We start from the raw sequence: 23469 nt of genomic DNA on the forward strand, positions 1-23469 counted from the left end.
CTTTCCAGTCACTTCAGTGGAATAAAATTCACTGTGGCTGCATGGGAGAACAGCTTTAAAAGGCTCTTTCCCCAAAAATATTATTCTTTTCTTCTCCCCCACCCTTGCAAATGTCTTTATCCCGTGACAGACAGGCAAGTCTCAAGGGAGACTGTTCTGGCTCTGGGAAGGTTAACAGCAGTTAAAAATATAACATAGAAACAGAATAAAGGTTAGGCAAATGTATTGTATAAAAAAATTACCCCAGTCTTGCTTAGACAAACTGATCAAAGTAGTCCAAATCTGGCACCCTTAACAGCTGTTCTAGAAAAGACCAAAATGGAGGATTATGAGGGGAAGTTACACAGATTATAATATGTACGTCTATAATGTCAATGATAATTGGAGATCCAGGGAATGTTCTTTAGAAAAGGAAACAATAATTTGAACTTCCTGATTTATTTTTGCATTGATCATTTCCCAAACAGAGCAAAGGACAACTCAGCAAGGGCAGGTGTATTTCCTACATACTCAAACTGGTGTAAGCACATGGCACGATCCCCGTGTACCTCGGTAAGAAAATAATGTATCTTCATTGGTGCTGGAAATTAAGTAAAGCCCCCTTACAAATAAAATGCAAAACAGCACACACATTTCTAATAATTGCACCCTTGCCCAGTGACAGAATGGTGTGCGTTGTTGTGTGATTCTGTAGACACTCAAATTGAGAACATGGTTCAGAAAACAATGCATTCCGAAAAATCTCAATCTCAATTTAAAAAGAGTAGCTTGGGCTGAACACTTGTGTCTGAAAAAGAATGTGTTACATGTCTAATACATTCACAAACATCTGAAGGGGTTTGAATAAGATATTTCTTTGATCAGAAATGAAATTAATTAAACCTAAATTTATTACTTACTTGCCTCCAAGTTTCTTACCAAAGAAAGTCAAATCAGTAAAGATTTTTTGCTAATGTAAATGGCTTTTGTTAGTGGATTTAAGAGAGAGGCACTGCACCCTGCTCTTTACATTCAGAGAAATCTCTGAAGCAGCTCTTGGGGTACATGGAGACCTGTGAGGTCTTGGGAACCGAAGATGGTCTTATCACTCAAAACAGACTTCCACTTATTAACTTTTAAAGTATAAAACTTGTAGGAAGTGAGCTGAAATCTAAATTTTATAGTTTATTTTTTCTTTAACATTAATGAATACTGATATGATTTCAATAGTGTTAACTGCTTACACACCTAAAGCTAACTTACCTAGTTTTTTATCTGGTAAATGATGTAATAGTTAAAGCACTGTGCTGGGTCTGTGGAGACCCATATTCAGGTCCCTATGGAGTTATGAAATGTACTGTGTAATCTTGGATTGCTTCCTGTTGTCTAATCTATCCTGCCTCACATAATTGTTCTGGGGGTGGGAGGTGAAACATGTACAGTGCAGGATATAGAAATAATAAGTAAATGGAAGGCTTCTTTTACAAACATTAAAAGGTATTAATCATACTGTATTGAGAAAACTTGTATTCATTTAGGGCAGGAGTGTCAAACTCAAGGCCCGCAGACCGGATCCTGCCCACAGGGTGCTTAGATCTGACCCGCAGGGCTGCCCTGGAAACAGCAAAGGACTGGCCCTCAGTGCCTCTGTCAGTGAAACGGAGCTCTGTTTTCACTGGCAGAGGACTGCAGGACGTTGAGTTGGCCATGCCTACCCTGGCCACGCCCACTCAGCCCTCCGAGGTCAAACACAACCTGATGTGGCCCTTAATGAAATCAAGTTTGACACCCCTGATCTAGGGCTTGTCATTCTTTCTCATGGTTAGTCTACATGGTGGGTTAAAGTCACGTGGTGTACTGCAAGCTTATATAAACTCTATAGAAAATAAGGTCTGTTTTCAACTTTAGAAAAATCATTTCAAGTATCCTTAAAAAATTAAAAAGACTTGTTAAAATCATGACTAAAGATAAAATCAGTGTTAAACCCCTATAGTAAGGGTGGCTTTTAAATACTTACATATTTCTAGTAGGAATTATGCTGATTAAAGGAATATTAATTTATTTTTTAAAAAAAACAGTATAGCTTTCGTGTGATAACAGCGTTTCCAAGGCACGTGCAGTGCAGTGTCTTTCTAAAGAGTATGTTTTTTTCTTTTACTTTTGTGGACTTACTCCCAGGGACTAGAGATTTCAACTGAAGAGATAATGTTTCTGAAACAATGCATATGCACAGACTTCATGGAATAGTTATGTTACATTTCTGCCTGTTTGGCTCAGAAGCCCTATGCTGAGATATTCCTCGTTTCTATTTGTTTTTTGCAGGGATCTTAGCAACATCAATTGTGAAGAACTTGGGCCTTTGCCTCCTGGATGGGAAATCCGAAACACAGCCACAGGCAGAGTTTATTTTGTTGATCATAACAACAGGACCACACAGTTTACAGATCCACGACTATCAGCTAACTTGCACCTGGTTCTAAAGTGAGTTAATGTCACTGATGTCACCAATATGTGGCTAATAACATTTAGAGCATTTAAGGTAGTTTTCCAGGAATATCTCTTATGCCTCTTAATGTCTACATGTGCATTTTAGATTAACTTAATCTATAGCAGAATGTTTGATCTGCTGTAGGCATGGATTAGCTTGTGTCATGGAGGCTAATGCTCTAGAAAAGAGCACGTTGAAATTGTGTTCTATTTGATAAGTCACTGATTTGTAAAGGGGTGTTAGGAATGTTACCATTTTTGTTAATCATTGGTTATATTTTATTTTTAATGTTATGAAAAAAAAACCATGTTCTGTATTTCTTCTGTTTCTGACAACCAGGTATCTCCTTAATTTCTTTTGCATCTGTCCAAATTAAAATAGAAAAACCTAAGATATACGAAGCATAGAAAGAATAGAAAGAAAGGAGAAAAGGAAAAAATTAGATTCAGTGTCATTCTCAATGTTGGAAGATTGGTACTTGACTTAAAGTATAGAATACTAATTTATATATAAGATGAGAAAATTTCTCTATGCTAATTGAAATTGGCTCTCTGGTAATAAAGTATGATTTATATTTTCATGGGTAACTAATCTAGATGGGGATTTTTCAGGAATATCTGATTACATGCTTTCTAAGGAAATTAACATCTTACATAGTTTTAAATTAAACTCTAAGAGTGTTTTTCTGTTGATGGAGTTGAAACAGGGGGACCTAAGGAAGCATTTTTAATACAAAAAATCGTTTTTTTTTCTGCACCAGAAATTTTTCAGTTTTGCACCTGCATTTAATACTTCTATTCTTCCCAAGAGCAAAATTTGAGCAGAATTTGCTATTGTCTAGACACAATTATTTATCATTTCAGATCTCCCTAGAATATAGTTTCTGAACTCTAATACCTTTATATCCCAACTGTAAATTTTAACTCATTAGGTATTTAACACCCAATTCAGAAACTATCTTTCTTTACTTTTTTTCTTAACAAAAGCCTCACAGATATGACTCAGCTTTATTAATCTGTTTATTGCAGATAAGAATAAAACAGTATACTGGTGGAAGATTTATCCACTTCAATACATTGAAATTAAAGTCCTTATATAAGTTCAGGGTTTAAATTCAAGGCTTTTTCCTCCTGCCTTTCCAAGTCAATAGATAGCTATCCATTCTCTTGATGGCCTTGGAAAATATACTGTATGATCTATACTGAGGTCTGGGAACTGCTGGTTTCTGTTTTGCCAGCTTCATTCTGCAGATGTGGATAATAGTTGCGTGTTCACTTGAGTCTCTTTTTAAAAAAGTGTTAAAACTGTTTTCACAGAACAATATTTGGGAATAGGACTCTGGAAGATAAATTTCTTAGTTTGATGAACCCAAAGCAGGTTACAAATTATCTAAAAACATTTGATTTTTATATACCTGTTTTAAAATGTAATTACAATTTTTTAGAAAATCTTTTGCTTTGCATAGCTGTTCAAATCTGGTTTATCTATTTACTGACCAACGTGGAATTACAGCAGACTTCTATCTGCTATCTGGAGCAAACGCCAAGCACTTTCCAAAGACTTAAAAATAGGCATTTTTTGACTAACGATCAGTATAGAATATAATTTGTGTTTCATGTAGGCTAACGAAAAGGTTTAACAAAATAGGCTTCTTGCAACAGAAAAAACATTCTATTTGTCAGGTTCTAAAATCACAGGTGGTTTTTTTTTTGCACTTCCCAAGCTACATACTTTATTTTTTCCTTTATGCATCTGTCTTTCATTGTGAAAGGATTTCAGAAATTCAGCTAGCAGTGTCATCAGCAAAAGTATAGTATCTGATTAATTTTATACAGCATTTGTTCCTTTATGATATACCACATAGGATAAATGAAGATATTTTCTTCTCGTGTTTGCACTAAAGAAAACAAGTTGGTTGTTTCTGTATATTGAAAACCAGTTACGAGTGTCTCACCCAATAGGTAACCCATTCCCAAACTCAACTGGAGAGCCTATTTGGTTTGGCATTTAATGCATCTGGCTAGAAACCAGGAGCCTGGGAGTTCTAGTCCTGCCTTAGGCATGAAAGCAATGTGGATGACTTTGGACCAATCATTCTCTCAGCCCAACTCACTTCACAAGGTTGTTGTTGTGGAGAAAGTCAGTCAAATAATTTCAGCAGACAGGGTACAGGAGAAGGGCCTTCTCTGCTGTGGCTCCTGCCCTTTGGAACATCTTATTCCCTGAGGTTATATTGGCTCTTATTCTTCTGACCTTCTGCAAGAGCCTGAAGACCTGGCACTGCCAGATGGCTTGGAACCCTTTGGGGGGTACATCACAGTGAAGGTGGTTGTGAAATAAGAGACAACCCCACCTACACCCTCACATCCTACTTCCTGCCCCCATCTTTTAAGTATCATTTTACCTGTGATTGTAATTCTATTTTTATTGCTTTAAACATATTTATCTTTTATGATTTTAATGCTGTAAGCCACCCATAGTTGTTTTGAAACGAAATCAATATAAAATAATAAAATAAGATAAAACAATAAAATTAAATTAAATTAAAAATATAGTATTATTAGGTATGTTTGCCACAGTGAGTTACTTATAAAGGTGGGATAAAGATAAATAAATAAAAATCCAGATTTTTAAAGGCAGACTAAATGATTCCTGGAGTGGGAACACTCTTCCAAAAGACTGGAGCATTTGACATACCACATTTGCTACCTTTAATTTATTCCTTTAATTTCTACCTTTAATAACCTAAATATATTGACTCCTGAGAACATAAAAAAGCTCATTTTTTAAAAATCCAGTTGAAAGTTCCTGAGAAATGCTTCATTTTGTTATTCTGCCATTCCATTAAAGCAGATAAGTTTATACATAATCTTATTCTTAAACTGAAGGTAAAATAGAATTGCTTATTATGACTGCTGACAGCAGAAAACTTGTGGCTGGAAGAACAGAAAATTCTGTCTGCCAGAATGAAGTTTAAAAACAGCAGCCACAATTTTATTACTTGGCAGAAACCGACAAACAGGGGAAGAAAGCATTTGTTGATGATGTCTTGACCTGGCTGCTTCTGGTTTATGTTGGCTGCTGCTTTGTATCCAGGTTGGCAACAGTGGTTTTTGATATTAGTAAGCATGGTTGGCAAACGTCTGTTCACAGTAAACAAGACATCTTGGCTGCCATGGTCAATGCCTGGTACTGAAAATGTCAATTATAAGAGCAACAGCCATCTCTTTGTAATGAACAAGATGCTTTCATCCCTTATGATACTATCTAAACATTCTTATTCCATTAATCAGTGATTACTTAGTTTATAGCAGGGTTCTCATATCATAACGCAGAAAAATCTGAGAATTAAAGAAAGAGAGCTCTAATATGATTCTTGCAACTATATTAACCAGATAAGGGTTAAAAAGAAGAAACAAAACTAAATGACTTGCATTCCTATCACAAGCTATCACTAGTCAAATGGTGCTGTCTGAGGAAATCTAATCCTGATTAGGATTGCACAGTCTTGACCAATTGGCATTAACTTTTATGAAGATGAGTTATTGAGCAATAGATTGACTTCATGATATTCTTTAAATTTTATTAAGTATCCTGAGATGCTAATAAAGATGGGAGCACTTACAACATTATATAACTAATTACAAATAAACAGTAGGTTGGAAATTTGAAAATTTATGTCCACTATTATTATTTGTTCAACCTAACAGTTAATTGAACACGTCCCTAAAATTTGCTTTGGTTTATCCACTGATAGATTTATCTGTGAATATATATGATAATAATTAAGATTATATATTAATGGATAAGATCATTCGCAGATGAGCCAACCTTTGAATTTGTAACCAAATGCCACAAAAATGAATAAGCCAGGTGAAAATTATGACACACTAAATTTCAAGTGTTGATTTATCTGGGAGTGGTATATTTTTCTTGATATTTAAAAATTGAGGGTCATCTTATCTATGAATGAACTTATCCACATGTATATTTGTTTAAGTCTTTACTGAATTTTTTATCAACATTTTGATAAACAGTAAATCCATGTTTATGTTCTATTACCTATCGGAATTATTGTGTTCCATCTATATTTGCCTCTCATTTCTCATAAAGTTAATGAATTTGATTGACATGGTTGGCTTTGTTTATCATTGGCTTCTGCTAATAATTGGAAGAGGCAATGAATTATGTTTCTCTACATTTTGGCTACTAAGAACTATATTACTTTCACAGTTTCATCTGACATTTCATATAGTCTTTTAAACAATCAGATTTAGACATTTTTCTTAGCAAAACTTTTATTCTGAAATAATGTTTTTTCTACTTAAAATGCTGCAGATTTTGGCATGAGTTTGTAACTATAAAAAATGTCAGAAGGTCCTACCTTGAATATATCATGTTTTCATCCCTTACTGTCTGAACATAGTTTTAAAACATTTTCCTTAATAGCTAGTGAAAATATTCATTTATCTGTGCCAATTGTAAAATTGCCTACATTCCTGTGGTTAAGACAAATTCAGGTACAGTCGATATCATCTTAGCCAAACTCTCTACAAGCATTTTTGTAAATTAACTTTTCAAGAAAAGCAATTAAAATGTATGATGGTATTCTCCTTTTATATTATTTATGTTTGGACACACCTGAAAATCTTGAAAAAATAGGTCAATTTGAGACATTTTGAGCAGTGTCCATATTGTGATCTATTTATTTTCTTTATAAATAAAGGAGTTGAAATGTTCAGTATTAAAAGAAACAGGAGTATGTACTCTTCCAGGCTCCTTCAGAGAATTTTGATAAAAGAGCACACTGAATATTTTCCCACAACATGTTAGCTCACATGCATTTTATGGAGGCTGTGGAAATGAGAATCACTGGAAGTCTTGGAATCTAGAACGTCAAAAGTTGCTCTGTTTCTTTTCAGCCGTCAAAATCAACTTAAAGATCAACCACAACAGCAGCAACAAGTTGTTTCCCTGTGCCAACTTTCAGACGAGGCTGAATGTCTTACTGTGCCAAGGTACAAACGGGATTTAGTACAGAAACTCAAGATTTTGAGACAAGAGCTCTCCCAGCAGCAGCCCCAAGCTGGACACTGCCGTATAGAGGTCTCCAGGGAAGAAATTTTTGAGGTAATGTGAGAACTATAAATTACTGCTGAATTAAAATAAAAGCCAGTGCTTATTATGGTGATCTGGGATTTTGCACTACAAATGGAGGAAAATTCTTAAGGCATTATTGAGCTACAATCCATACAGGTAGTCCTTGGCTTGCAGCCATTTGTTTAGTGACTATTCAAGGTTCTATTGGCACAGAAAAAAAGTGACATATGACTATTGTCACACTTATGACCGTTTCAGTATCCCTGTGATCAAAATTCAGACGATTGGCAATTGGCATGTATTTATGACAGTTGCAGTGTCCTGGAGTCATGTGATCACCTTTTGCGACCCTCTGACAAGCAACGTCATTAAAGAAGCCAGATTCACTTAATAGCTATGTTACTAACTTAACAACTGCCGTGTTTCACTTAACAACCCTGGCAAGAAAGTTTAGTTTTTTTAGTTTACTTTATTGTCATTGCACCTCATACAACAAAATTAAATACCCTTCAGTGTACATTATGACTATGAAAATAAACACAAACACACATCCTTCACATTCTATATATTGAATTGAAAACCCCTGATATTGCAATAATATTTCACTATACAGTAGAATTCAACAGTGCTACTGCCCTGGGATAGAAGCTGTTTTTCAGATTATAATATTAAGAAAGATCATAAAATGGGGTAAAACTCACCTAGCAACAGAAATTTTGGGCTCAATTGTGTCTGTGAGTCAAGGACTACCTGTATTTTGAGATTCAGTAGTGCCTTATGGAGACAGCATCCTTCTGGTAAAGTCTGAAATTAACTTGTTTATTTTCTGTACAGACTTTTTCAGAATTAAGTGATTTTTCTTCAATTGATAGGACGTACATTAGAATAAATATGGATAAGACCAAACAACATAATTTTGTAGGGTGGTTTCTGGGGATTTTTCAGGAATTGTGGAAATTATATTAGAAGAGTATAGGTTTCCTATAAAAATATAAAAGACATTTTTTTCCTTAAGTAAACGAGATACTGAACAGAACTTACTGTTTGTACTTGAATGTATAAACCTTTGCAAGCAGCATCTCTGAACACTAATGGCTCTTTTATTGATCTGATAATTAAGAATATAACTTTACTAATTAAAGCAGTAGTGTAAATTTTATACAGTCTAGTTCAAGTTGAAAACATAGTATTTGGCTAATAGCTACCTAATGTAATTGCAGGAATCTTATAGACAAGTCATGAAGATGAGACCGAAAGACTTATGGAAGAGATTAATGATAAAATTTCGTGGGGAAGAAGGCCTTGATTATGGAGGTGTTGCCAGGTAAATAATAAATCCAGCTTAAAATATATAATACTTTAGCTTGTGTTTTTTTTAAAAAAATATGATGATAATTGAACTAACTTTAGATCCTAGTACCTTTGAGAGCAGTATTGGAGGCAATGTTCTGCAATTTTTGGTAAATTTAAATGCAAAGGAGGTCTCCCTTCAAGTTAGTTAGCATACTGGTAGCATTTCATGGGCCTTTAATTTGACATCTTTTTAGAGTGCAATATATATAACGTAACAAGGTATTCATCAGTTCTTAGCTGTGTTCTAGAATGAAGCCTTTTATGCTCATAGCCTTTTGACCTCCTTTGAAAGGCCATTGATCTTGGAAACTTATATGCTCAAAGCTTGTTTTTTACTACCTCAAATTGGGAAGTATGACCAATAAAGAACTGACAAGGGCTAAGAACAGATAAAAATTTAAAGTCAAGCTCAAGTCCTACTCATTTAATAAAAGAGTCCGTATTAATCACAGTACAACAGAAGTTTCCCATTGTATTCTTCTGGAGAGGTTTTTGACTTCCTAGTCCAACCTGCCAAAATTTTTACAAACCTGAGTAGTTCTTGGTAGTCTCTCACCCAAATATTAAGTAACTTTGACTTTCAACTTGACTTTGTCTTTCAACTTTGATTTTGGCCAAGATTGTTTAAGAGTTGGTAAGTTTCTTGAATGTGCTTGTATCCACAGTAATTATAACAATTTTAGAGTAGTTATTGCACTGAAATATTTAAGTTTATAAAATATTTAGTGTAAAATTATTTACACTAATAAGGCTCCACCTTGTGGTCATGTTTCATAAAGCAAAGAAGCTTTACCTAACTGCCTGGTTTTCCTTGAAATTGTATTGTTTTAAATACTAGATATGATCTAATCCATTATAGGTAAATTCTGGAGTGGGAAAATGAAAAAAAAGAAACAACAGGAAGGTAAATGGTAGTTGAGGAAAATGGATTCAAAGGGAAAATAATTTTGGATTTATTTATTTAGCGTATGGCAAATACGTGGACTTTTAGTGGTTCAAATGTTAATGTCCAACCCACCTAGCCATTCAAGGACATGGTGGTCTATGTTGAAAAAAAATCAGACATTGGGCCGAAGTAAGCTCTTGATGGACATTCAGACACAATGTGAAGGATATTTTGTCGAGGAGCACCACAGTCACACTGAGGGGTAGAGATAAGACCCCACTTAAACAATGAGTCCTGGCAGACACCATGTTGGGTACGGACCCTGTTCAGAGTTGACCAGTGCTGGTGAGAAAGCTCAAAGCCTGGCACCTTTTGTGTAAGATCATCTGTGTAACTGCCTGTATCTGGGTGTTTAGCAGCCCAGTTGGCTTTCCACTGTGTGTTGATGTCAAAGTTGTTAGACAGCTGTTGAGTGAGTGCCAGAGAGGGCTTCCTGGATTTAAGCCTGCCAATTAATAGATGAGGAAGATCAGCGTGCACAGGAAGAAGAGGGTTTCTCATAGTTTTGTTGTACTCCTTCACTAAGGCTTCCTGCCTTCATAGAGCTGGTGGTGCAGTGTGGCTCAAGATGGGGAGCCAGCAAGTAGGAGTAGATTTTATGCAGTCACTAATAATTTTGGAGACCAACAGCTACAGTTCCAGCTATAGCCTTTCCTAGTTTCTTGAACAATTCTCTCACGTACAACTAAAGAAGTGAGGAATGGCTACCCAGGGGTGGTTCTTAATCTTCTGTATTTGCACTGTGCATAGATATCAACTGGTGCTTTATGAGCCTTGTACTCAGGAGGAGCATATCTTCTTCCTTCCATTCAAATTTAATCCACATATTTCTTTAGTAACATGTTACCTCTATTTTAAAAGTAGAATAGGGTGCTTCTAAGTAATGTTTGGCAGTTGCCTTCCAATTCAGTTCATTTTGGCATGAACCTATGGGCAATGAGATCAGAGCCATTAATTACCAAGGGAAACACATTTATTTAGCACTTCGAAATGTAAACTTTTAACATAATAGCAAGTGATAGCATATTTAAACATATTTTAGCATGCTGAGGCTGAGTTGAACCATATGCCATGAGACTGTCATAATCAGAATTACATTTCCAGTGAGCAGAAGCAGTGAAAAATGTTTCACGGTAATTTAAATTCCTGAGACATACTTTTGTGCCCTTAAATTAATATCCTGTATTTTAAATCTAAAAAAGAAATACCAACAGTTCTAATTGGATTAATGATTTTTTTTCTTTTACCTTCCTTTAAAATTGTACATACAATTTTAAATAGAAAAAAAAATCATTCAATTTAGCTAAAAAGCTGTTTTTTCTTTTTTCTTCTCTGAATAAATACAATGTTAACCCTTTAAGTGTTTGTCTCTTTTTGTGAAATGCAAAATAATAAAATACAGCCTGGATCCTAGAATATAACTACCGTATATACTCGAGTATAAGTCGACCTGAATATAAGCCGAGGCACCTAATTTTACACAAAAAAAACTGGGAAAACTTATTGACTCAGTATAAGCCGAGGGTGGGAAATGCAGCAGCTACTGGTAAATTTCAAAAATAAAAATAATTACTTTGGGAAACGATCTCACTATCTCACGTCGCCTCGGGAAGGGAAAGGCAAAGCGCTTTTTGCCTTTCCCTTCCCGGCTGGGGCTGTTGGGAGTCGCTGCCGACGGAGCGGCCCCAGTCCCGCCGCCGGGAAGGGAAAGGCAAAGCGCTTTTGCCTTTCCCTTCCCGGCTGGGGCTGTTGGGAGTCGCTGCCGCCTGCCTTCCCTTCCCGGCTGGGGCTGTTGGGTGTCGCCGCCACCTGCCTTTCCCTTCCCGGCTGGGGCTGTTGGGAGTCGCCGCCGCCTGCCTTTCCCTTCCCGGCTGGGGCTGTTGGGAGTCGCCGCCACCTGCCTTCCCTTCCCGGCTGGGGCTGTTGGGAGTCGCCGCCGCCTGCCTTCCCTTCCCGGCTGGGGCTGTTGGGAGTCGCTGCCGCCTGCCTTTCCCTTCCCGGCTGGGGCTGTTGGGAGTCGCTGCCGCCGGAGCGGCCCCAGTCCCGCGTCGCCTCGGGAAGGGAAAGGCCACGGCTTGGAAGGCCGCCGCTGGAGCGAAGCTGCGCGCAGCCGCTGTGCTAGCATCGGATCGGGCGCGCCGGACGGTTCCGACCGAGCCCCGAGCATCGTCTTTGGCGCCCGCCCAGCGCCGCGGAGCTCCCTGTACCGGGAGAAGGGGAAGACCCCCGGGCGGGGCAGGGAGAGGAGCTTCTCCCGCCCGCCCTCTTCCGCGCCCACCGGTGTCCCCGCAGGACGACCCCCGCCCGCAGTCGCCGCCGCTTGAAAGAGACGGGCGGGGTGGGTAGAAAGGCGCTGGGCGCCCTTGGAGGAGAAGGTCCCGCGTTCGCCTGTCTGCCCGCGGATGTCAGCGGAGCAGCCGCTGCTACAGGTCTACAGTTTACTGCCATCGCCCTCAAAAGGGGGGCAACCGGACAGGGAATCCGAGGGCAGCGCTCGTTGCGTGCCGGAGGCGATAAGCCCCGCTCGGGTGGACGTGTTTGCCCAGAGACCCCGGACGAAGCAGCGACAAAGCTCCGCTGACATTCCCTTCCCGAGGCGGCGGGACTGGGGCCGCTCCGGCGGCAGCGACTCCACACCATTTTTTTTTTCAGAGGGGAATCTGACTCGAGTATAAGCCGAGGGGGATTTTTTCAGCACAAAAAATGGGCTGAAAAACTCGGCTTATACTCGAGTATATACGGTATATAATTTCTACCAACGTTTTCTTCCCTGTGTACTTTCTTACTTTACAGAATACTTCTCTGGAAATACAGCTAGTCCTTGACTTACAGCTGTTCGTTTAGTATCATTCAAAGTTACAAAGGCACTGAAAAAAAATATTTATGAACATTTTTTACATGACCATTGCAGACCATTATGATCATTTTTTTACATGACCATTCACATGATTGAATTTCAGACGCTTGGCAACTGGCATGTATTTATGATGGTTGCAGGTGTCCCGGGGTCATGTGATCAGCTTTTGTGTCCCTTCTGACAACCAGAGTTAACGGGGAAGCCACGTTTGCTTAACAACCGTGGTATAACAACAGCAGTGATTCACTTAATAAGTGTGGCAAAAAAAAAGTCGTAAAATGAGGCAAAATTCATTTAGCAACTGTCTTGCTTAACCACAGAAATGTTGAGTTCAATTCTGGTCATAACTCAAGGACTACTTGTATGTATAAAATGCTAGGGAAAGAACTAAAGCTGCTTCTCTCTTTTCTTGCCACCATAATGCTGCATAGCAGTGGTGGGTTTCAAAGTGGTTTACCACTGGTTTGGTGGGTGTGGCTTGGTGGGCATGCTTTGCACGTGCGCACACACACTTTTTGCATGCACACACGCCAAACACGCACTTTGCGCATGTGCAGAGGCTTTCCTACTCACCTCCTGCAATCCTGCACTCTCCCTGTAACTTCAACAGCTGACACGCACAATTGCTGTGCTGTGCAAAGCAGCTGCACTTCAAAAGCAGGAAATAAAGGTCAGTATGGGAGCCGGGTGGGCAGGTGGGCCCAACTGCAGAGCTTCGGAGAGACTCGGGGCAAACTGTTCTTTGCCAGCTGATCTTCGTTGCTACCGGTACACTAGAACCGGGCTGAACCGGTAGCATACCGCCACTGCTGCATAGTCTTTGTCCCATCTCTTTCTTCCAAAATTTCATTTTTTGCCCTACCTTCTTCCAAAATTTGACAAAACATCTTGTATAGATTTAAACACTTGTTGGCAGCTATTTTCCCAGGATTTTGCAAGCAATATACCCATAGCATGTATATAGTAACTGAATTGTTCCTTGACACAAATGGAGTATGAAATGATGAAAGCTCAGGCAAGCCAGCAAGATGCTGAATTCAGACATCATAAAGTGTTGGCCTTAAGGCACAATAATAAATAATTGCTGTTTCATCTTCGGGTCATATTATCGCCTTTTGCCTAAGGCTTCATTGAAAGCTGTTTTTTTGTGCAATGCTTGTGTTTCCTTCAGAGAATGGCTGTATTTGCTGTCCCATGAAATGCTGAATCCATATTATGGCCTCTTCCAGTATTCCCGTGATGACATCTATACTTTACAGATAAATCCAGATTCTGCTGTTAACCCGGTATGACAAAATACTTTAAGGCTTATGCTGTATTTGTCCAGCAAGTTTAAATAAATGTGAGCCATTAGATTAAAAAAATGGATGGGCACAAATCTTCTAAAACGTTTATGTTGTAAGAAATCATTAGGCTAAATATAAGGATATTATATTATGTGGTGGCGCAGTGGTTATAATGCAGTACTGCAGGCTAATTCTGCAGACTGCTGAGTGCCAGCAGTTTGGCAGTTCGATCCTGACCGGCTCAAGGTTGACTCAGCCTTCCATCCTTCTGAGGTTGGTAAAATGAGGACCCAGATTGTTGGGGGCAATGTGCTTGTTCTGTAGACCGCTTAGAGAGGACTGTAAAGTCTTAAGTGTTATTGCTATTATCTAATCGTAAGATTAGCTAGAAAATGAGTTTTTGAATGAAAATAATTTATATACATTTGGGTGTTTCTTGGTGGAAGTAAAATAAATGCTTTTATTACTCTTACTTGTGATATTTGACAGAACCTGCTGTATGCTTAGAAATTGTGCTAGAAGAATCTGATTTGATCCTGATTATATACATTCTTTCACTTCCAGGAACATTTATCCTACTTCCATTTTGTTGGTCGAATCATGGGGATGGCTGTGTTTCACGGACATTATATTGATGGTGGCTTTACATTGCCTTTTTATAAACAGCTGCTAGGAAAGCCAATTACATTGGATGACATGGAATTAGTTGACCCAGATCTTCACAACAGCTTAGTATGGATACTGTATGTATTTATCCCTTTAAAATTATACTATTTCTGGAATGGGGGTATATACTGCTCATTTTTTTTTAGTGGCTGTTTTGTTAAACCAATTTTAAATTAGGATTATTTAAATTCTTTAAAGTATCCATTCATTGTGTCTTGCAGCTTATTATTTCTTTAGAGATACTCTGTGGGAAAAATATGCATTTAAGGATGCATTTGAAGCATTTTTTTTACTTTTCTTATATTCATTAGTGTTCCAAAATTTCTCTCATATACTTGAATTTACTACACACTGTATCCCTCCATTAATTCAGTAGTTTCCACACATTATGTGTATCAACCCTAGCAATGAATCTACCACATGCCAGAAATTCATCATCCTTTCGCCTCTAAACTAAACTAAAAATAGGAGAAATAATGTCATTTTAGTTCTGTAAATGTTTGAGAGCCAGTGGGGAGACTGATACCTTTGAAAAGTCTAAACTTTGAGTGAAAAGGTTCTTCATATTTCAGAATGTTTTAGAATTTAATTTATTCTTTTATGAGGAAAATTTAGTGAAGAAGAAGAAGCAAATACGCTACCTATTTAGATTGATATTGTAGAGAGAGCTCTATGGAAGTAAATATTTGTTATTATTTTGAGACTAAAAATGTATAGTATGCCTAGACATTTACATTTTACATTTACATTAACATTTCCATGTTTTTTTCAGGGAGAATGATATTACAGGAGTTTTAGACCATACATTTTGTGTGGAGCACAATGCATATGGCGAAATCATACAGCACGAACTTAAGCCCAATGGCAAAAGCATTCCTGTCACAGAAGAGAGTAAAAAAGAATATGTCAGGTATTTCAAAGGTTTACTTGTTAGTGCTGTTATGTCCAGAGAGAATTGTTTTATATATATATAAATTAATAAGGTGCATTTAGCATCTAAATGTTTTGAATTCCTTTTTTAAAATGATATTTTTATTTCCTTCTCCCTACATCTTAGAACAGTTATTTTGGGTGACAGAATCTGCAGTTTGTGGACAGAAAAAAATTTAAAGTGATAATTGTATTTTTTTTTTTATAGGTTGTATGTAAACTGGCGATTTTTAAGAGGAATTGAAGCTCAGTTCCTGGCTCTGCAGAAGGGTTTTAATGAAGTAATTCCACAGCATCTGCTGAAGACATTTGATGAGAAGGAACTAGAGGTTAGTATGTTAATTATCAATGTTTTTCTTCTATATGAGATGTCTGGGAACTTTCCCTCCTTTCCGATGCATTTGCAGCAAAAATCATGCAGACACATAGAATATGTAGACTCTCAGATAAACACAAGAGAGGCACAAACTTATGCTTTGTAAATGTGGCCAGTAATCAGAGCTGAAGATGACCAGCTCATATCGTCACGTGAGATGTTTGTAGAAGTCCTGTCTTCCCCATTGTAAAACCAGATTTGCCGAGTATGAAAAGATGGAAACATCTGTAACATTGTCCCCTTTATGAGTTTCATCATTCTTGTTCTGTTCTGTTCTGTTCTGCCAGCATTCCTGCCTTCAGGATTGGGGCAAAAAAATGCCTTCAGTCATCAAATCTGAAACTGATTACCATTTCATAATGGGATAAGGCACTTATCATTAAAAGTTAAACAGTATCTTCGTTCCCTGTCCCTGAGGTCTGGTAGTTTCTGATTTTACACGTAGTTCATGCCATTGATCTTTGCATCTACAATTCTCAACAGCTCATCATTTGTGGCCTTGGGAAAATAGATGTTAATGACTGGAAGGCCAACACAAGGTTAAAACATTGCACCCCAGATAGCAACATTGTCAAGTGGTTCTGGAAAGCTGTGGAGCTCTTTGATGAAGAGAGGAGGGCTCGATTACTACAGTTTGTGACTGGATCATCCAGAGTGCCTCTTCAGGGTTTCAAAGCATTACAAGGTAAAAATAATAATTTCTATGATCCCCTCAAGTCCAGTTTACTGCCACAAACATTATCCTTTCCAAAGTAGTGTTTCATAACAGAATTTGCAAAACAGATTTTTGATTAAATACCTGAACTGAAATATGTTGCAGTTGGGTACAGGTTTAATCATATTTGAAGGGGCCATGGCTACTTAAGCCCTATTCTTTTCAGTGCATAAACCTGCGTGTGATTCAATTTAATTTATCAATTTGCTTCATTCATACATTCATCCAAACGAACATTGGCATTATTCTGTACATCTAGTTTAATCATAGTTGTCGCAGTCATAATTCCCATTATTTTGCAGAGTATCAAACTCGCATCTCAGATTTTCTTTATTTCCATGGGCAGAGTGGGACCCACATCCTGCATGCTGTGGCACACAGCATATAACTTGAATTTTATAAACATTTGGGTGCTAGTTACTAGTTCATGAAGGACATACCTTTAGACACAGTGTATGTTTCTCGAGTTGTTTTACACATTATTTGAAATATAACTTTGATTTGCATAATTAGTGCTAGTCCAAGTGTACAGTGTAAAGTCTTAGATCAATCTTAATGGAGTAGATCTGGGGAAGAAAGAACTTCCTCAATAAGATATACCGTGCACATGTATATCTTATATTGGCATGTGCTTGCTTTCCTTGTACAGTATAACAGTGTCTGCTTCATTGGCCTGTAGTATGTTCTTTGATTAATGCCGTGTAATACAGGTATTATCATAATCATTCATTTAGTGACCATTCAGAGTTACAAAGGTACTGAAAAAAGTGACTTAGGACCATTTTTCACACTACCGTTTCAGCATCCCCATGGTCATGTGATCAAAATTTGGATGCTTGGCAACTGGCATGTATTTATGACAGTTGCCACTATCCCAGGGTCATGTGATCCCCATTTGTAACCTTCCCATCTAACTTTCAACAAGCAAAGTCAATGGAGGAAGCTGGATTCACATAATGAGCATGATATTTGGGGCAAAACTCACTTAACGACTGCCTTATTTAGCAATGGAAATTTTGGGCTCAATTGTGGTCGTAAGTTGAGGACTGCCTATATTGAACAGTATTGTCTTTGATGCAATTGCAGGTGCTGCTGGCCCAAGACTGTTTACCATTCACCAGATTGATGCCAGCACAAATAATCTGCCCAAAGCTCATACTTGGTAAGTCAGGAGCTATTCTCTGTTATCCTTTTTCTTTATTGAAGTTATGCAACTAATTAGAGATATGATTGTTACTGCTTCAGCTCCAAAAACACGATTAATCTAGTTCAATATGTATGCATTTATATATATGGTTTTTCCTGGAAATATTGTGATATAAAATGAAAGAGTATCCATGTTCATAAGTTGCACGTGTGCTTTTTCAGTTCTATCACTCAATTAACAATCTGATAAAAATCTCAAAAATCAGAGAAAGATGGACGCCACAGTCAATTGAGATAGGTCAATTCTGTGGTGGTACAATAATTTTCCAAATGATGTCAAACTTCAATTCCAGAATCTCTCACCAGTGGTCATGGTCATTTGGATTTTGTGGAATTGTAATTCAGCAATGCCAGGAGGGGCAACCCTACAAGACCCAGAGTTTTTGTTGATTCCATCAAAATGAGTTTTCACTTGAAATTAAAGCTTTAACATGCTAATATTTTGCTGTTACTACTAGTTGTTCTTTGTGCCGAGAGTTTCTCAACTACAGGCAGTCCTTGACTTACAACAGTTCATTTAGTGATTATTCAAAGTTGCAATAGCACTGAAAAAAAGTGCTTTGTCCAAGAGTCATACGAGCCTCTTTTGTGACTTTCTAAGAAGCAGATTCACTTAACAACCATGTTACTAATTTAACAACTGCAATGATTCACTTAACAAATGTGGGGGGAAAGTTGTAAAATGTGGGGAAAAGTAACTTTAACGCATTTCTCACTTAACATAAATTTTGGGCTTAATTGTGGTCATAAGTTAAGGACTGCCTGTATTAATGCAATCTGTGTGTCACATTGTGGTAAGCAATTTTTCAGCCGTGTTTGTAACTTTGTAAAGCAATACCTTATTTTTAAAATATTTTTGAAAAATTCCTAGATAGATAACCAGTTTTATTTACGTTGTTCAAATATCTATCTTCTGCTAGTTCCTAGCAGGTCTAGTTCCTATCCCATAGAACAGTCCTTGGGGGAACTGTGTTCTTATAACAATAACACACCATTAAAATATGTAGCTCGCCTTCATTAATCAGTATTTAGTTGCATTGCTTATTTGAATCATCAACGTTATAAGTTGAAATGTTTCTTCTTTGTTGTTTGCTTGCAGCTTCAATCGGATAGACATTCCTCCTTACGAAAGCTATGAGAAGCTCTATGAAAAGCTGCTAACCGCCATTGAAGAAACATGTGGGTTTGCCGTGGAATGATCTTTAGCAGATCTGCATGGAACTGAATTAATACTCCAAGCAGAAAATCCTTTCCTCAGCCATGATACAATAAATGCTTGAAATATAGGAGACTTCCCCACACACACACCTTTTTTTTTTCTACTAGAGGACAATATGAGGGAAAGGACCATTTTTGGAATTCTTCATTCAAGAAAATGTTCTGTGGCTCCTGCCAAGGAATAATTCAGCTGCTATTAAAAACTAGTATCTTGAACATGCAGAATGCTGACTTTTCCTTCATTTCAACAGTTAAGCAGTATTCTCTTTGAAAGACGACTACTATTTTTGTAAAAGGTGATCTGATCTGTTTGCTTACCTGATTTCTACTATCAGAGGTCCAAGGGACAGCTCTTGATACAAGCCACATTCCAGCTGACTTATATAAATGTGATTCTGAATAGCACCTGTACTTGCTATTTTTTTAAATAAAGTATTTTGATTATTCTAACTTTTGCATAAAATTGGCTAAACGAATCACAAACCTTTTAAAGTAAGGCTACTTCACAGTATAAACTGTATTTTCTTATACAGTGCAATGATTTTATTCTGCGTTATAAGCTCAATTTCAGTGGTCCTGTGTCAGGATTTTTATATTTCTCAAGCATGAATTATAAGGTTTCGGTCTTTTTCTTCAGTCAGATTTCTCTAGCAGAATCTTATCTGAATTAAATTGCACTGCATTTGGTACAGTACTTTGTGGTAAATGTGGAAAGCCCTTTTTAAAAATGTAGGCATTCAGCATTTTTTAAATGAGCATTTTTTGTAAAAAGTCAATACTTGAGGTGTTTTTTTTAAAAAAAATGCTTTCCATTTTAAATGGAACTGCTGCATTTTTAGACTCCTAAATATATATGGATGATATCATTAGCCTTCATAGATCATCAGTTGATTGTTCAAAACACTCTGTGGATGTCAAATCAACCAAAGCTTTTACGTTCAGATACAACCAACCTGCACTGTATATTAGTTGTTGCTCAATAATCTGATCCAGATAAAATTGCCTTTACTTTGAACTGCTTGTAGTCAATGAGTTTGTGGTAGTGGCGAATAAGGGGGGGGAAACCCACAATATTGTTGATTCAGCTATAAAATACTGATGTGCTGTAATGTGCTCTGTTTAGCAGCTGGCTCAGATACATAGGAAATTATTTGCCTTTGTTTTAATGCAAGCATATGTGGAATGCTTAAAAAACAAAAGGCATCTTCTAATACTGGTGACTTATTTACATTTGAACACAGTCCTTAATTGTTAAGATGTGCATTTGTTGAAGATGGCTCACATATAAAAGCTTTCCGTGTAATTCCGTGTGGCTGCTATGACAAGAACAACAGATGGCATAAAAATTGCTGAATGTCATAATCAGTATCAGCAATGGTTAATGCTAGTATTTTCCATATGTCCTACTTACCTATGTGGCAGATTAAAGTAGAGCTTGCATGTGTTGAACTAGGCCTCATTCAGCAATGCTGTGAACTTAACAGTTCAGCTGCTTACCTTAACACAATCAAGAGACAGTAAACAATGCAATGCATGCTCTAAGAACTAATTGTAGGCCACCACTTGTTTATTATTATTATACTGATAAGAGTGCCAATTACACTCTGGAAACTGCATAGCTTTGCTGGTCGATCTTTTAAGAAAATGTTTTAAAAGAAAAGGCAAGGGCAAAGCATGTTCATTGTATAGTGTTTCTTTTCTGACTTGGTCCAAATGCTGATCCTGGAGTCCAGCAGACTTGTATGGCAATTGCCACTCCCATCAGGCGCATATTGCATTTTGAGGAAAAAATGTAGTTTTCATTTGACTGTTCTTGAAAGAATTTCATGGTACCTTTGTTTATACAAAAAGGCAGAAATTTTGGGATAAGAAGCAATTGCACAAGTTAGACTATTGTAGTATAGGAGTTGGTGATGATAGATGGTCTATTTATGATTCCTAGTTGAACAGAACCAATACAGTTTCTGGTAGATTAGATTACTGTTTATGGGCTCTACAGCATTAGTTATTCAAAGCCTGCTACCGAGGAATGTGTGCAGCTTAGTTCCAGAGTAGGGAGTTGGTTGCCCTTCAGATGTTTTGGATTTCACCTCCTAGAGTCCAGTCAGCACCATCAGTGATTGGTTGTGAAGGTTTGCTACAAAATATCTGTCGAGCACCAGTTTATCCGCTCCCAATAAAATAAATTTGAAGCTGATAAGGAGCAAGCCCGTATTCCCAGTTGGGATATCTTTTTATGCCTGTCTGAAATCCCCCCCCCCCCTTCACATCATCTCTGGGATATTCTCTCTTCTTCAGCTGATCTTTCAGGTTTCAGGAATAGCATTGATTTATTTGCTAGATGTTGAATGAAGAACTTATGGAGCCTTGGTTTTTGTACACTATTGAGCACTGAGTGCTGAGCACCTCTGAAGGTAGATTCCTGCCTTTTATAATTGACCATTGAGGTCTTTTCTTTTGTATGTACACAAGCTTCTTAGGAGCTTCTTGGATAAATAGATAAATCCATAGATTTATCTATTTAGCAGTAATAGTCTTGTCTTGTCTTGTTTAAGATACCTCCATTTTGAATAGGATGAAACCTAGCAATCTTAAGAGTGGAAACTGAGAGCGGAAAGAATTTGTTGACAGTGAAGAAAATGGGGTGTTACGTTTGGGAAAGGCAAATCCAACCTGGTCTCATTCCAAAGCTTATGTTTTTGAACAGTGACTGCATTGTTGCTCTACTTTAAATTGTGTTCAGAGAACCTTTTATTACAGCACTAGTCTAATTCTCTATGTATTAGGCAAAATTAAACTATAACTGCATCTTGCTTTGACCAACACTGAGCAGACGAATGCAAATAGAATTCTCAGGTCTCCTGAGTGCCTTTTTATCTGCATAAAAACCATTAAAAGCTTTAAAGCACACAACTTACCGGAAGCTCTTCTCAACCCATCTGTTGCAGATGTATAGCCATGCTTCTTTTCCCAGTGCTAAATATGATGCTGGACCTTTGGATTTTTACCCTAGGTTTAAATGTGAATATTTATTTCCAGTGCACCCCTTTTCCCATAGGATTTCTTCATCAATTCTGAACGTGGATTGAATAGTTAAGAGAGATGCCACCTCACATTTCCATGCTTTCTTTTCAGGAATGAATGTGTTAATATGAATAGTGACAATTTGCCAGGATTCTGTGATTAAGCACTCAGACGCATTTTCAAGTTTAATTTCTAGGTGTAAAGTTTTGCAATGGTGCTTTGTACAGTATATATTCTATTTTTTGCACATAGGTTCAGTTTCTCCAAACTGATTTTTATTTTTACCAAACATTTGTGTTTGTACTAGAGTCCAGAGCACACAGATTTTTTTTAATTTTGTTTTTATTCTGCAACACTATATCTGTTAAACCTGTGGTGCAGTTAAACTGGCTGCATTAATGGAAGGAACTTGCGCTTTTAAATCACATTTGTAATGTAACATGACATCATTGCTACAAATTCTGAACTGCATTATATAATTAACAGGTTCAATTTGTACTTAAGACACACTGTTTATTTAGAAGTTTTCTGACTGCCAAATCCTAAAAGTTTTGTCCTACTAAAACAAACCTATATTTGGTATACTTCCTTCTGCCACAAACTGACACATTTTTCAGTTCCATTTCTATTGTATTTATTGCAGAATGTGTTTAGCATTGATATTGTATTTTCACCAAGCTGTTACATGAGCTTTAACAATACATCTGTATAAATTTTTTTGAGTATGTACCCATGCAGAAATTGAGCAATAAAATTGAATGCTGTTTGCACTGTCACAGCATCAAAGGTTTTAAAAGTTGTTTGTTTTTTTTACTTTTAAATAAAATAAGTGATCTTAGTAGTTTTAAAAAATCACAGAAGTCCTGCAGAAATTGAGCAATAAAATTGAAAATTGTTTTTCTTTTTAAATAAAATAGTGATTTTCTTAGTAGTTTTAAGAAATCAGAAATCCTGGATAGGAACAAGGCTAACCTTGGAGGCATCATTCCACTGTTCATTGGCTGATGTCAACTTTGATTTTTTATGTCAAATATTTACATTTGTAATTCTTTTAAGGAGAATGCAGTCTTCAAGCTTTTCCGCTACGCTGCTGTTTTAGCTGTCACTTTTAAATACCCTGTTGAAATCAAATTCTGCTGTTTGCCGAAACTAAGGAGAAAGGGGAGATTTTTTTCACTATATTCCTAGACATAATATGTGTTCATATTTTCCTTTCAAGATTTTTCTTTCTACGTGTCTTGGCATTGTATAACTCAGAGTTATTACACAAAATATTAGTTATTTGTACTATTCAAATTGTTGTGTCCAGCACAACAGTAAAAGTG

The 23469-nt window shown here is 37.2% G+C and overlaps 1 protein-coding gene across 2 annotated transcripts in view; it reads left to right on the forward strand.

The window, feature by feature from the left end:
• Positions 1-22940, forward strand: part of SMURF2 (SMAD specific E3 ubiquitin protein ligase 2) — a 70664-nt gene extending 47724 nt beyond the window's left edge. For both annotated transcript variants that reach the window (XM_026678765.2, XM_087956108.1), the window contains 11 exons: positions 468-552; positions 2302-2460; positions 7390-7597; positions 8788-8891; positions 13895-14009; positions 14574-14752; positions 15448-15585; positions 15814-15934; positions 16465-16666; positions 17783-17858; positions 19002-22940. In XM_026678765.2, the coding sequence (XP_026534550.1) occupies positions 468-552; positions 2302-2460; positions 7390-7597; positions 8788-8891; positions 13895-14009; positions 14574-14752; positions 15448-15585; positions 15814-15934; positions 16465-16666; positions 17783-17858; positions 19002-19101 (1487 nt within the window). In that variant the 3' untranslated portion in view covers positions 19102-22940. The remainder of the gene's footprint in view (positions 1-467; positions 553-2301; positions 2461-7389; positions 7598-8787; positions 8892-13894; positions 14010-14573; positions 14753-15447; positions 15586-15813; positions 15935-16464; positions 16667-17782; positions 17859-19001) is intronic.
• Positions 22941-23469: the final 529 nt, after the last annotated feature.

Source organism: Notechis scutatus, chromosome 2 (genome assembly GCF_049901735.1).
Source record: "Notechis scutatus isolate UNSWTSFEM ecotype Mainland chromosome 2, rNotScu1.2, whole genome shotgun sequence".
NCBI lineage: Eukaryota > Metazoa > Chordata > Lepidosauria > Squamata > Elapidae > Notechis > Notechis scutatus.